Genomic DNA, 15,648 nt, shown 5'->3' with positions numbered 1-15,648 from the left:
TTATCCATTCATCTGTCAATGGACACTTAGGTTGCTTCCATGTCCTGGCTATTGTACATAGAGCTGCTTTGAACATTGTGGTACATGACTCTTTTTGAATTATGGTTTTCTAAGGGTATATGCCCAGTAGTGGGATACCACTTACTGGGTCATATGGTAATTCTATTTTTCACTTTTTAAGGAACCTCCATACTGTTCTCCATAGTGGCTGTATCAATTTACATTCCCACCAACAGTGCAGGAGGGTTCCCTTTTCACCACACCCTCTCCAGCATTTATTGTTGCTAGATTTTTTGATAATGGCCATTCTGATCAGTGGGATACCTCACTGTAGTTCTGATTTACATTTCTCTAATAATTAGTGACGTTGAGCGTCTTTTCATGTGCCTCTTGGCCATCTGTATGTCTTCTTTAATTTTGGATTAATAGTCTAGGGTGAGAGGAGCATCAGTATTGCCTTAAAATCTCCCCAGAGAATTTTAATGTGAATCCAAGTTAAAGAAGTACTAATAAAGCACAAGTTCCTTATGAATCCTCACAACTACTCTGGGATGCAGGACTACTCACCCATCCTGCAGAGGGAGGTGCCGTGCTTTGATAGTGGACTTTGCAAAACTGAGGATCTGTGACCACTTCCAAAGTCCAGAATATGAGGGATGGGCATGAGGGCAGTGTGCTATTGTGATTTAGACCTGAGGGTAGCAAACTTTTCCTGCAGAGGGCCAGATAATAAATATTTTTGGCTTTGCTGGCCACGTAGGGTCTCTGTTGCAACTACTTCACCCAGCGGTTGTGGTAAATGCAGCCATAGATGATAGTGACGGAACGGGCGTGGCTGTGATCCTCTAACACTGTGTTTATAAGAAGAGGCAGCAGGCCATAGTTTGCGACCCCTGGTTTAGACCCGTAGGCATGGGGCTCAGATATAGCTGAGCTCAAGTCTCGCTCCTTCTTCTTGGATGGGTCCCCACCTTGTAAGGTGGGCATCAGAATTGGACCTACCTCACAGACGTGCTGTGCGGGTTAATGAGATGATGAGTTTAAGCTCAAATACTAGCTTACTACGTAGTGACTGATTTATTACTGTGGGCGGGCACGGGACTGGGGACTGGGTCTGCAGTGGTGCGCAAAAAGAGACAGGGCTGGGGTTTCAGCACAGAAAAGGGACAGAAGGTAGGACCCCTTTCTCAGGACCCCAGAAGCATCAAAGCTCTTGCCACTCCTCCCCATTCTCCTCCCTCCTGTTAGGAAGGCACACTTTTATCTCCTCTGGGGAAGGTAACTGTTCCTTCTGTCAACATGTTCTTCCAAACCTAGAGTTTATAGCATAAACCTTTGAGTAGTCAAAAACCCTTTTCTTTCTGAAAAGCCCAGTTCTTGCAATTGGAGCTCTGGCTTGCAAGTGTCTTGTCCCTGCTGAGTTTCAAAGGCCTGTTTTGCAGCCCTAAACCAAAAATCCGATTCTGTTCTCTCTTGCCAGCCTCGGTCCTCCCCTCTGAGACAGGATGTGATTGAATAGCGGATACCAGGGGTGGTGGTTGGGCGGAAGCCTCAGTTAGTGTCTCAAAACACTGTTCACTACATCAGTTTTGCAGGGGGACACTAGAGAGGCAGTACGTTATTGTGGTTAAGGGCATGGATTCTGTAGCTAGATTGCCTTGTTTAAAATCCTGACTCTGTCACTTATTAGCTGTGTGGCCTTGGGCAAATCACTTAACCTCTACGTGCCTCATTTTATACTCACTAAATGGGGATTACAATATTACCATACTTACCTTGTAGAGTTGTCATAAGAGAGGTGATGACATGGAATGAATTAAAACAGCACCTGGTACATGAAAAGTATGTTTAGTTACAGGTATTTATAAAATTTAGCACTTGAGAATTGGTCACAATTCTTTATATATTAGACCAAAAAATTACAATAGAAGATCTACTTTTAAAAAATCCTCAGATAGTGTGCCAAACATATTTCCCAGGGAAATATCAAGTATCTATTCATTCATGTTCATTTTCCTATTATAAATGCCAGGTGCTAGGAATACAGCGCTCAACGAAGGAATTCAGTTGAACTTTAATCTGAAATTTAATCTGAACTTGCTATATGTCTTCTTATTTAAAACACTTGGGTAGTCTGTATGCTACACAGGAAAATGGCTCTATGCTTGTGGAGAACATGCAAAGATCTGTGACAGTGATCCTATGCTTTGAATTATTAGGGAAAACTTATGTTATCAGGGAGAGTGGAACTTACAGAGAGGCAGCTGCTGACCCAAACCATTCTAACAGATAAGAATTGTAGAAAAAGATAAATAAATAAAAAAGAAAAGAATGAGAGAAAAAGAGGAAAGGAAATCATGTTATAGATCTAATATGTACTCTTATCAGAAGGTATCTGGGGTATATTTCATCTCATTGAGTAAGACAATCGGAACAATGAACAGTACACATACCTAATTCCACTTATGTTTACATATGTACATTCAAATATACATTCATACGGGCATTTTCAACATCAGTAAAGATTCATTTCAAACTGTTAAGGGTCACTTTCTCAGGGGTGGTGTTATGGGAGAAATTTTTATTTTTTACTTAACATTTTTTTATTGTATTGCTTGGAATTTTTACAAGTATGCATTATGGTGATTACTTTTTTTTTTTTTTTTTGTGGTACGCGGGTCTCCCACCGTTGTGGCCTCTCCCGTTGCGGAGCACAGGCTCCGGATGCGCAGGCTCTGCGGCCATGGCTCACGGGCCCAGCCGCTCCGCGGCATGTGGTATCTTCCCGGACCGGGGCACGAACCCGCATCCCTTGCCTTGGCAGGCGGACTCTCAACCACTGTGCCACCAGGGAAGCCCCTATGGTGATTACTTTTAAAAGAAATATTTACACTTGAGAAAATTTGCTCAAAAATCCAATGGGGTACACTGTCAAGTAGTGAGCTGCCCATCAAAAGAGGTATTCAAGCAGGAGCTGGAGGAGCATGAAGCAGAGGCTGTGATAGGGATTGGACCAGTCATCTCTGAGACCCAGAGGCTCACCCTGGGATTCTGGACTGGGTTTCATATCCGAAAAATTCTCACTTAGTGTCCGGGGAGCCAGTGGGCTTGAGTGGCTGGCATGTGATTTGGCTTTCTGCTGCTGCAAGTGGGACCGTGCTCCTCTGAACTAACCCTGCGCCGTTTCTGTGGGCCCTGAGGTTAACCTAACGCTTTGCCTCTCCTTTGCCAGCTTGCTTTGCTGAGCTGTGGGCACTGCTAGCGGAGGCAGTGGGACATGCTCAGGCTATGTTCTCCACATCAGGACTGACCTGGCAGGGAAGGAGATGGGGAGGGAGTGATGACATGGGGCCCCACCACCTGTGTTGATAAGGGTTCTTGTTCTTGTTCCTGTCGCTGCAGGACAGCAATGGAGCTGCTCTGGATGTCTCTGCTGCTGGTGGCCTCTTGTGTCGGCCCTGTCCAGGGCTCACCAGAGGTGGACGTCAAGGAAGCCAGCATCAACATGTCCCAGCCCTTGCACATCCTGGTGGAGAAAAACCTGATGGTGCTAACACCTGCCGGCCTGACCCAGATGCTGAATGAGACCCGCTTCTTGATGGTGCTCTTCCGTGAGTGTCCCTCACTCCTGGGCAGTGGGTGATGGGTGGGCTGAGACCTGCCCCCTTTCTCCTGGCAGCAAGAGGAGTTTTATTTATTTATTTATTTATTTTTGGCTGCACTAGGTCTTCGTTGCTGTGCGCGGACTTTAGTTGCGGCAAGCAGGGGTTACTCTCCATTGTGGTGTGCGGGCTTCTCGTTGTGGTGGCTTCTCTTGTTGCAGAGCACGGGCTCTAGGCGCGCGGGCTTCAGTCATTGTGGCACGTGGACTCAGTAGTAGTGGCTCGGAGGCTCTAGAGCACAGTCTCAGTAGTTGTGGCGCATGGGCTTAGTTGCTCCATGGCAGGTGGGATCTTCCCGGACCAGGGCTTGAACCCGTGTCCCCTGCACTGGCAGGCGGATTCTTAACCACTGTGCCACCAGGGAAGTCCCCAGAGGAGTTTTAAATATTGCTAAACACATGAGAACACGTTTTAATAATAATTTTAAAAATAATATATATAATGTCATCCTCAATTTACAGATGAGAATACTGAGGTCCAGGGAAATTAAGCAATTTGCAAGATACTATGTTGCCACTCTTGTCTTGATTTGTATCTGGCTCCTCTGTCCCACTGAAGGCAAGAAGCCAGGATTTACCCTCAGGTGTCTTTACTATTCCGAACCTCAGTTTTCTCCTCTGTAAAATGGGCGTGAACATAAGGGCCACACTGGATGATTGTGAAGACTAAATAAGATCGCGTGTTAAGTTGCTGGGACACAGTTATGGGCACGCTCTTGAGAAAGACTTTTAGATCATCACCTCTACTGTCTGAAGTTTGCATGCCCACGCTTATTTGTTAGGCTTTGCATCAGCCCGCATTTTGATAGAGAGAACAGACTTCTTTTTCCTGAGACGTTGGCACAGACCTGTCTGTGCCTTGGGACAGGGTAGAAGGGGTTTTCCTAACAGTCACATAGTGAGCACTTACTGTGGGCCAGGCACTGTCCTTATAGCCCAGTAAATGTCATATAATCCTCACAGTGACCCAGCGTGGTGCCACTATTTGTCTCCCTATTTTGGGACATTTCACAATTGAAATTGAATTTACATCTGCTCTTGAAAAAACAAAAGTTCTGGAAGCACTGGCTTACATTCCTGCAATGTGACAGTTGGCTGGAGCTGAATAACGATTTCCCATTTTGATCAGAAAACATACTTGTCAGTTTACCACATCTTGGCTGGATAAGCCAATCCCACACGGTCACACCCCTGCCTCACTCCTCTGGTATCTGAGTTTGTGTTGCCTGCCTGAAATTCAGGCCTCCCAGCTCCTTCCTCAATCTTTGTCTCTTCTCATTTGATACATTCTCTCTGAGTGACGCCCCTTCAGTGGGGGAGTCGGGTAAGTGACAGTATCAGCAGCTCAGTTACCAGGGATCCCAGTGCTTCCTCAGCTGGCTTGTGCAGCTACTTCATAGCAACATAGAACAAAAACATTCTTGTTGTGCCCTGAACCTTGGTAGTTCACAGAAGGGAAAATCTAATTGGGTCATTTTGCCTCCATCCAATGTGGAGCATGGCTGTTGTGTAAAGTTCCATCAAAATAGTTCCAAGCCTCTGACTTCGATCCAGCTCAGGCTGTTAATGGTTTGTTTCCTTCCAAGTGTCAGGATGCATGCCTAATTTTACTTCAAGCCCATGGAGCAAGACCTAGGAGAGATCCAGTTTGGGCCATTTTCTTTACACGAGCCTGTGAGCAGGACATGATTTCCACTTTGCTGAACTACTCCTCCAGCTTGTTCCCTGCATCCCTCATCCACACCAAGACTTGGGCCACTACTTGAACATTTGTTTTATGGTTGCTTTCTCAGAAGAATTGAGAACTCTGCAGCTGCTCTACCTGCTGTGGATTATGAGTTAATGGTTTGCACAGGTCAGACATCTAAGCCATCTTCTCTTTTTTGCTGCAGCCTTAAACCCTGAATGCTAGACCCTCAGACCCTCAGAAGGATTTAGAGCCACATACTTTGCACGACACAACACACATCGCGACACTCATTTACCTTCCAGAATGGCACAGCAGGTCGCCAAGCCTGGGTAACCTATCCTGTCCGTGTGAGAATGCAAGCTCTGCCCGTGACTACTCTGTTTATTTTTAATGAACTTATTTATTTGTTTTTATTTTTGGCTGTGTTGGGTTTTCATTGCTGCACGTGGGCTTTTTCTAGTTGCGGTGAGCGGGGGCTACTCTTCATTGCAGGGCGCGGGCTTCTCTTGTTGCGGAGCACGGGCTCTAGGTGAGGGGCTTCGGTAGTTGTGGCTCGCAGGCTCTAGAGTGCAGGCTCAGTAGCTGTGGCACATGGGCTTAGCTGTTCCGTGGCATGTGGGATCTTCCCGGACCAGGGATCGAACCCATGTCTGCTGCATTGGCAGGCAGATTCTTAACCACTGTACCACCAGGGAAGTCCTGACTACCGTGTTTTAATCAGGGCAGCAGGGCAAGTTCATGGCTCTTTGGGGCGTTAACTTTTGTCTTGTAACTTAGGGATTGGATTGACATCGAACCTGGGGCTACAAAGGAAGTTAATCCATTTTATATACTTTAATTGCACTTGATAACAACCAATTTGAAAAGTTTAAATTTAAAGCCTTCCCACCAGCAGGTATTTCAAAGCAGTGAACACCAGCAGAGATGCTATCTAAAAGACACTCCAACTCATTTCATTTGAATGTTTGATGCCTTCAAATACACAGTTTAAATCAAAATGAATTCTCAAAAGCTGGCAGACCCTTTCAAGTCACCTCTGGAAAAACGAATGACTTGGGGCAAGCATTATAAAAGCTTTTTTTCCAGGAGTAAATGACTTTTTACAAATAGGTCTTTCCAATATTGTCTCCAGGGAAATACTGCCCTGGTAACTCTCAAATCCTTAGCTGCTGCCCACTTTCTCATCTCTCCAAGGACCCCAGGCTCAAGAGCCAACACCCAGGGTGATCTTTGCTCTTGGATATCCCTCGCACATCTCAATGCCACGTGTGTCCAAAATAGACCTCAGCATCTTTGATTTGCTCCAACGACAAGCTTCTGCTCACGTCCTGTCTTGACTGACAGCACTGTTATCCACATGATGTCAAAGTCAGAAATCCAAGATCATTCTTAACTCCTTTCTACTCTCGTCTCTAATCGTCACCAAATCCTGTTGAAACCACTTCCTGAAGCCCCCTGCAATCACTATTTCTCCCCATCCCCCTGCCGTGGCCTTAGTTCTGGCCTCACCATTCCCTGCCACGAACCACTGCAGCATCTTCTAGATGGTCTCCCTTCCCCCTCCAGTGCCGTCTCTACAGTGTACCCAGAGAAATTTTGTTTTCTAAAATGCAAATCTGATTGGGTCACTCCCTGATTAAAAACCCCCAAAGATTCTCTAAGTCCCCAAACTCCTTAACACGGCTAAAATGTCCTCTGCTTGACCTAACCAGGCCTCCTTCTCCACTCCACTTGAACTCTGTGGTCTACACTCTGAGTGTGGCCACCAGGTAGGTGACACTGGCATTGGCCTCCTGGCCTTTACACTTGCAGTTCCCTCCACCTGTAGTGTTCTTCCTGAACTTCTTCACCTGGATTGTGAGGTTTAAGTTCATGGAATTGCTCTGTCAAGAGGCTGTGTCCACCTTACTCCCACCTAGGCCCTCCCACGCTCACTCAGCCCTCTGCACACTGCTTTTCATAGCATTTGCCACACTGTATTGAAAATGCTTTTTTTTTTTTTTTTTGCGGTACGCGGGCCTCTCACTGCCGTGGCCTCTCCAGTTGCGGAGCACAGGCTCCGGGCGCGCAGGCTCAGCGGCCATGGCTGACGGGCCCAGCCGCTCCGCGGCATGCGGGATCCTCCCGGACCGGGGCACGAACCCGTGTCCCCTGCATCGGCAGGCGGACTCTCAACCACTGCGCCACCAGGGAAGCCCTTATTCATCTCTTGATTGCTAACATCTGGGATTGTGCTTGGAGCATGGCAGGCCTGAGGAGATGCTGAATGAATAAATGAGCTTTCCTTTGGCCCACAATGTTCCCCATGAATGAGACAGGAGAAAAGGGAAGGCTACGTTTAGCAGAGAGAGGTCAAAGTGAGACTTAACAAGAGCTGTTTCTGGGTTCATTAACTAGTAATTAGTAATCATCCCTAAAGCAGAGGTGGCAAGATTGTGCCCTGGGAGCAGGTTAGATGATGATGTAGATGGTGAATGAGAATGATAATGAGGACCACAGTGGTGATGATGGGGACGACCATTTACTGAGACCTGTATTCCAGGCACAGGGCTTGGTCTCATTGTCCCTGTCTTACATTTCAGAGCAGGTCTAACACTCAATCCATCTTAAACTGTGCTGATAATTGAGACATTCATTCATTCACTCAACATTTATTGAATACTTATTACATACCAGATATATTCTAGGCACTGAGTGGTCAACAAAGCAGACAGACATCCTTGCTTTATGGAACTTTTATCCCAGAGAGGGGAGGCTCAAGATAAACTGGTAAAGAAGTAAAAAAGGTAGCATATCTTCAGGGTGAAAGTACTATGGAGAAAAAGCAGAACTCTTAGGGAGTGCAAGGAGTGGGTGGAGGTACGGCTGTTGTTGTGGCCAGGGTGGCTAGGGAAGGCTTTCCTGAGAAGGTGACAACTGAACAAAGACCTGAAGGCAGTAAAGCAGCAACCTCCAGGAGAGCATTTCAGGCAGAGGGAGTAGCGAGTGCAAAGGCCCTGAGGTGGGAATCTGCAGGGTGGCTAAGCTGAGTTGTTGAAAAGTAGTGGGAAATAAGATCAGAAGAGTGAGGAGCAGAGTCTTTAGGGGCTTGTAGGTCACTGCAATGGTCAGAGAAATTTGTTGGCTGGCCCTTGAGGAACTAGAAGGGGTTGGAGACCACCCTGAAGTCCTTATCACTTGTGAGCACATCTGTACACTATAAATCACCCTATGGAATGGAGAGAGGGTTATTCTCAGAATCCTTTTCCATGCTTGATCTTGAACTTGTTCTAAAGTGGGGTTTCTCGTCCTCAGCACTATTGATATTTTGGCTGGCTAATGCCCCCCCCCCTTTTTTAAACATCTTTATTGATGTATAATTGCTTTACAATGTTGGGTTAGTTTCTGCTGTATAACAAAGTGAATCAGCTATACGTATACGTAAGTCCTCATATCCCCTGCCTCTTGCACCTCCCTCCCACCCTCCCTATCCCACCCCTCTAGGTGGTCACAAAACACCGAGCTGATCTCCCTATGCTATGCAGCTGCTTCCCACTAGCTATCTGTTTTACATTTGGTAGTGCATATATGTCAATGCTACTCTCTCACTTCGACCCAGCTTACCCTTCCCCCTCCCTGTGTCCTCAAGTCCATTCTCTACATCTGCGTCTTTATTCCTTTCCTGCCCCTAGGTTCATCAGAATCATTTTTTTTTTTTAGATTCCATATGTATGTGTTAGCATACAGTATTTGTTTTTCTCTTTCTGACTTACTTCACTCAGTATGACAGACTCTAGGTCCATCCACCTCACTTCAAATAACTCACTTTCGTTTCTTTTTATGGCTGAGTAATATTCCATTGTATATATGTGCCACATCTCCTTTATCCATTCATCTGTTGATGGACACTTAGGTTGCTTCCAGGTCTACTGTAAATAGTGCTGCAATGAACATTGTGGTACATGTCTCTTTTTGACTTATGGTTTTCTCAGGGTATATGCCCAGTAGTGGGATTGCTGGGTCATATGGTAGTTCTATTTTTAGTTTTTTTAAGGAACCTCCATACTGTTCTCCATAGTGGCTGTATCAATTTACATTCCCATCAACAGTGCAAGAGGGTTCCCTTTTCTCCACACCCTCTCCAGCATTTATTGTTTGTAGATTTTTTGATAATGGCCATTCTGACCAGTGTGAGGTGATACCTCATTGTGGTTTTGATTTGCATTTCTCTAATGATTAATGATGTTGAGCATCCTTTCATGTGTTTGTTGGCAATCTGTATATCTTCTTTGGAGAAATGTCTATTTAGGTCTTCTGCCCATTTTTGGATTGGGTTGTTTGTTGTTTTGATATTGAGCTGCATGAGCTGCTTGTATATTTTGGAGATTAATCCTTTTTCAGTTGCTTCATTTGCAAATATTTTCTCCCACTGTGAGGGTTGTCTTTTCGTCTTGTTTATGGTTTCCTTTGCTGTGCAAAAGCTTTTAAGTTTCATTAGGTCCCATTTGTTTATTTTTGTTTTTATTTCCATTTCTCTAGGAGGTGGGTCAAGAAGGATCTTGCTGTGATTTATGTCATAGAGTGTTCTGCCTATGTTTTCCTCTAAGAGTTTTGTAGTGTCTGGCCTTACATTTAGGCCTTTAATCCATTTTGAGTTTATTTCTGTGTATGGTGGTAGGGAGTGTTCTAATTTCATTCTTTTATATGTAGCTGTCCTGTTTTCCCAGCACCACTTATTGAAGAGGCTGTCTTTTCTCCGTTGTATATTCTTGCCTCCTTTGTCAAAGATAAGGTGACCATATGTGTGTGGGTTTATCTGTATAGGAATGCAAGAGATTTCTGAGTATTAATTTTGTATCCTGCTACTTTACCTAATTCATTGATTACCTCTAGTGGTTTTCTGTAATCCTAAAGTAGCAACTTTAGGATTCTCTATGTATAGTATCATGTCATCTGCAAACAGTGACAGTTTTACTTCTTCTTTTCTGATTTGGATTCCTTTTACTTCTTTTTCTTCTCTGATTGCCGTGGCTAGAACTTCCAAAACTATGTTGAATAATAGTGGTGAGGGTGGGCAACCTTGTCTTGTTCCCCATCTTACAGGAAATGGTTTCAGTTTTTCACCATTGAGAACCGATGTTGGCTGTAGGTTTGTCATATATGACCTTTATTATGTTGAGGTAGGTTCCCTCTGTGCCTACTTTCTGGAGAGTTTTTATCATAAATGGTTGTTGAATTTTGTTGAAAGCTTTTTTTGCATGTATTGAGATGATCATAGGTTTTTTTTTTTAATTTTTATTTATTTATTTTTATATTTATTTTAGGCTGTGTTGGGTCTTCGTTTCTGTGCGAGGGCTTTCTCTAGTTGCGGCAAGCGGGGGCCGCTCTTCATCGCGGTGCACGGGCCTCTCACCCTCGCGGCCTCTCTTGTTGTGGAGCACAGGCTCCAGACGCGCAGGCTCAGTAGTTGTGGCTCACGGGCCTAGTCGCTCTGTGGCATGTGGGATCTTCCCAGACCAGGGCTCGAACCCGTGTCCCCTGCATTGGCAGGCGGATTCTTAACCACTCTGCCACCAGGGAAGCCCCTGATCATAGGTTTTTATCCTTCAGTTTGTTAATATGGTGTATCTCATTGATTGATTTGCATATATTGAAGAATTCTTGCATTCATCACAGTTTCACTTTCAGTGCTTGTGACTGGTCTGTTCATATTTTCTATTTCTTCCTGGTTCAGTCTTGGAAGGTTGTACTTTTCTAAGAATTTGTCCATTTCTTCCAAGTTGTCCATTTTATTGGCATATAGTTGCTTGTTGTAATCTCTTACGATCCTTTGTATTTCTGCAGTGTCAGTTGTTACTTCTCCTTTTTCATTTCTAATTCTGTTGATCTGAGTCTTTTCCCTTTTTTTCTGGCTAATGGTTTATCAATTTTGTTTATCTTCTCAAAGAACCAGCTTTTAGTTTTATTGATCTTTACTATTATTTTCTTCATTTCTTTTTCATTTCTTTCTGATCTGATCTTTATGATTTCTTTCCTTCTGCTAACTTTGGGGATTTTTTGTTCTTCTTTCTCTAATTGCTTTAGGTGTAAGGTTAGGCTGTTTATTTGAGATTTTTCTTGTTTCTTGAGGTAGAATTTTATTGCTATAAACTTCCCTCTTAGAACTGCTTTTGCTACATCCCATAGGTTTTGGGATGTTGTGTTTTCATTGTCATTTATTTATAGGTATTTTAAAATTTCTTCTTTGATTTCTTCAGTGATCTCTTGGTTATTTAGTAGCATATTGTTTAGCCTCTAAGTCTTTGTATCTTTTACAGTTTTTTCCCTGTAATTGATATCTAGTCTCACAGTGTTGTTGGAAAAGATACTTGATACGATTTCAATTTTCTTAAATTTACCGAGGCTTGATTTGTGACCCAAGATATGATCTATCCTGGAGAATGTTCCATGAGCACTTGAGAAGAAAGTGTATTCTGTTGTTTTTGGATGGAATGTCCTATAAATATCAATGAAGTCCATCTTGTTTAATGTATCATTTAAAGCTTGTGTTTCCTTATTTATTTTCATTTTGGATGATCTGTCCATTGGTGAAGGTGGGGTGTTAAAGACCCCTATGATTACTGTGTTACTGTCGATTTTTCCTTTTATGGCTGTTAGTATTTGCCTTATGTATTGAGGTGCTCCTATGTTGGGTGCATAAATATTTACAATTGTTATATCTTCTTCTTGGATCGATCCCTTGATCATTATGTAGTGTCCTTCTTTGTCTCTTGTAATAGTCTTTATTTTAAAGTCTATTTTGTCTGATATGAGTATCGCTACTCCAGCTTTCTTTTGATTTCCATTTGCATGGAATATCTTTTTCCATCCCCTCACTTTCAGTCTGTATGTGTCCCTAGGTCTGAAGTGGGTCTCTTCCAGACAGCATGTATATGGGTCTTGTTTTTGTATCCATTCAGCTAGTCTGTGTCTTTTGGTTGGAGCATTTAATCCATTTACATTTAAGGTAATTATTGATATGTATGTTCCTATCACCATTTTCTTAATTATTTTTTGGTTTTTTTTTTTGTAGGTCTTTTCTTTCTCTTGTGTTTCCTGCCTAGAGAAGTTTCTTTAGCATTTGTTGTAAAGCTGGTTTGGTGGTGCTGAATTCTCTTAACTTTTGATGTCTGTAAAGGTTTTAATTTCTCCGTTGAATCTGAATGAGATCCTTGCTGGGTAGAGTAATCTTGGTTATAGGTCTTTCCCTTTCATCACTTTAAATATGTCCTGCCACTCCCTTTTGGCTTGAAGAGTTTCTGTTGAAAGATCGGCTGTTAACCTTATGGTGATTCCCTTGTATGTTATTTGTTACTTTTCCCTTGCTTCTTTTAATATTTTTTCTTTGTATTTAATTTTTGATAGTTTGATTAATATGTGTCTTTTTGTGTTTCTTCTTGGATTTATCCTGTATGGGACTCTCTGCTTCCTGGACTTGATTGACTATTTCCTTTCCCATGTTAGGGAATTTTTCAACTATAATCTCTTCAAATATTTTCTCAGAGCCTTTCTTTTTCTCTTCTTCTTCTGGGACCCCTATTATATGAATGTTGGTGCGTTTAATGTTGTCCCAGATGTCCCTGAGACTGTCCTCAATTCTTTTCATTATTTTCTCTTTATTCTGCTCTGTGGTAGTTATTTCCACTATTTTATCTTCCAGATCACTTATCCATTCTTCTGCCTCAGTTTTTCTGCTATTGATTCCTTCTAGTGAATTTTAAATTTCATTTATTGTGTTGTTCATCATTGTTCGTTTGCTCTTTAGTTCTTCTAGGTCCTTGTTAAACGTTTCTTGTATTTTCTCCATTCTGTTTCCAGGATTTTGGATCATGGTCTGGTGGGGTTTTACCTTGCTCCTTCATCTGCTGCATGTTTCTCTGTCTTCTCATTTTGTTTAACTTGCTGTGTTTAGGGTCTCCTTTTCACAGGCTGCAGGTTCGTAGTTCCCATTATTTTTGGTGTCTGCCCCCAGTGGGTGAGGTTGGTTCAGTGGCTTGTGTAGGCTTCCTGGTAGAGGGGACTTGTGCCTGTGTTCTGGTGGCTGGGGCTAGATCTTGTCCTTCTGGTGGGCAGGGCGACACCTGGTGCTGTGTTTTGGGGTGTCTGTGAACTTAGTATGACTTTAGGCAGCTCTCTGCTAATGGGTGGGGTTGTGTTCCTGTCTTGCTAGTTGTTTGTCATGGGGCGTCCAGCACTGGAGCTTGCTGGCCGTTGGGTGGAGCTGGGTCTTAGTGTTAAGACAGAGATCTCTGGCAGAGCTCTCGCCGATTGATATTACATGAGGCTGTGAGGTCTCTGGTGGCCCAATGTCCTGGACTCGGCTCTCCCACCTCAGAGGCTCAGGCTTGACACCCGGCCGGAGCACCAAGACCCTGCCTGGCTGGCTAATTCTTTGGTGTGTGTGTGTGTGTGTGTGTGTGTGTGTGTGTGTGTGTGTGTGTGTGTGTGTGATGTGAGGAGGGTGTCCCTGCACTGTAGGGTATTTAGTAGCATCCCTTGCCTTTACTCACTAGATGCCAGTAGAATTCCAGATGTGACAACAAGTAATGTCTCCAGATATGGCCAAATGTGCCCTGTTGAGAACCACAGTCTAAAGACATGCAGACTCCAGCTCCCTGTGCTGGGAGCTAATCTCCAGTCCCTACACTCACAGCTCCCCCATCCATCAGTCCCTACCGTGACCCACATTGGCTGCTCAGAAAAGGGAGACTGGGGTTATCTACTAAAGACCCAGGCAAACATTGATCTAGGTCCATTAGCCATTAACACATTTACACACCAAGCAGACAGTCAGAGAGCCACTGACAACGCTAATGTGACCCTGGGTCCCATTTGTTTACCCGAAAACCCACGGGAGAGCCACACAATAGGCCTCAGCCTTGTGTTGGATGACTTGGTGCTGGTCACCATTGTCTTCCTTCCCCCAGAACCAGAAGATCTGCTGAAGATCCTGATATCTCCATAGGACTCTCCCTCCCCAGAGAGCATCTGGTCAGAGCAAGACCAAGATTCCCCCCATGTCATCATAATAGTTAATGTTTACTGGGCACTTCTGTGCCAGAGCTTTGCTTACCTTGTCTTACTATGTGGGCTCACTCTAAGGTACGGGAGCTGTTACTACCCCCATTCTATAGATGAGGAAACGGAAGTGCAGAGATGTTTAAAAAGCACCTTGCCTGGACCACCGGTGCTGTAAGCCACCATAACTGTCTCTGTTTTTTGAGACAACCTAAGGAATTCATGTTAATTGAGTACCCCCTATATGCCAGAAGATGAACCTTAGGTGGAGTTAGAACCTGAGGAGGGCTATACCTATAGGAGCTCTCAGCCTCCCAGCGAAAGGCTCCCTGCCTGTCCACTGTCCACTGGGCACTGCTTTGCCCAGGTTCCAATGAATGTACAGCTGAATTGCGTCTCCATGCCTCATGAGACAGGCACCAAGACCTGAGGGGTGTATGCATCCATTTCACCTTTACACACTCAGGATTCAAGGCTCCAAAGCCCTAAAGGCAAATTTTAAAAAGACAGAAACTAGTAAATAGGACTGTAAATTGTAAAGAGTGGATTTGGCTCTCCAGAGGCTATCTGCTTTGATGAGAACCACTCAGAACAGGGGAGATGGGAAACCCACCCCTCCAGGAAAAAAGGAACATTTTTCAGACCAGCTTACCTATGAGGTCAGTTAGAGCGTGGATCTCGGAGTCAGTCAGCCATGGAGCTGCACTCAGCCTCATGCTTACTAGCTGTGAGACCTCTGGGCTTCCGTTTCCTTGTCTAACATTCCTCACCTGTAACAGCAGATGACTCATAGGGTTGTTCTGAGGATTCACCAAGATAATGCGTGTAACACTTAGCAAAGCACTTGGCATAGTAAGTGTTCAATAAACGTTGTTATCTTGTTGTCATTACTACCATCATCATCACCATCATCATCCTTCTGGTTGCTCAGGTCAAAAGGTCAGCGTCATCCTTGATTTCTTTCATTTACACTCCACCTCCAATCCGTCAGTAAGTCAGTAAATCCTGTCAACTCTTCCAAGATCCCTCTAGGCTCTGACCGTTTCTCACCGCTGCTCGCCTGGTTCAAGCCATTATCTCTCACCTGGATTATTACAGTGGCTCCAGCTAGTCTCCTTTTTTCTCTTTGGTCTAATCTCCATATAACATTCAGAACAATCCAGTAAAAGAGTAAGTCATCACATCTAACTCGGCTCCAGACCCTCCAGTAATTTCCACAACCCTTGGAGGAAAGGCCAAAGTTTATTTGGTGGTCTACACG

General features: G+C 44.1%; 1 protein-coding gene across 1 annotated transcript in view; it reads left to right on the top strand.

The window, feature by feature from the left end:
• The first annotated feature begins 3,409 nt into the window (after positions 1-3,409).
• Positions 3,410-15,648, top strand: part of PDILT (protein disulfide isomerase like, testis expressed) — a 36,878-nt gene continuing 24,639 nt past the window's right edge. The window contains exon 1 of the mRNA XM_060124716.1: positions 3,410-3,611. Coding sequence (XP_059980699.1) covers positions 3,410-3,611 — 202 coding nt within the window. The remainder of the gene's footprint in view (positions 3,612-15,648) is intronic.

Source organism: Lagenorhynchus albirostris, chromosome 15 (assembly GCF_949774975.1).
Source record: "Lagenorhynchus albirostris chromosome 15, mLagAlb1.1, whole genome shotgun sequence".
Lineage (NCBI taxonomy): Eukaryota > Metazoa > Chordata > Mammalia > Artiodactyla > Delphinidae > Lagenorhynchus > Lagenorhynchus albirostris.
This window is presented reverse-complemented; position numbering and strand designations above follow the sequence as displayed.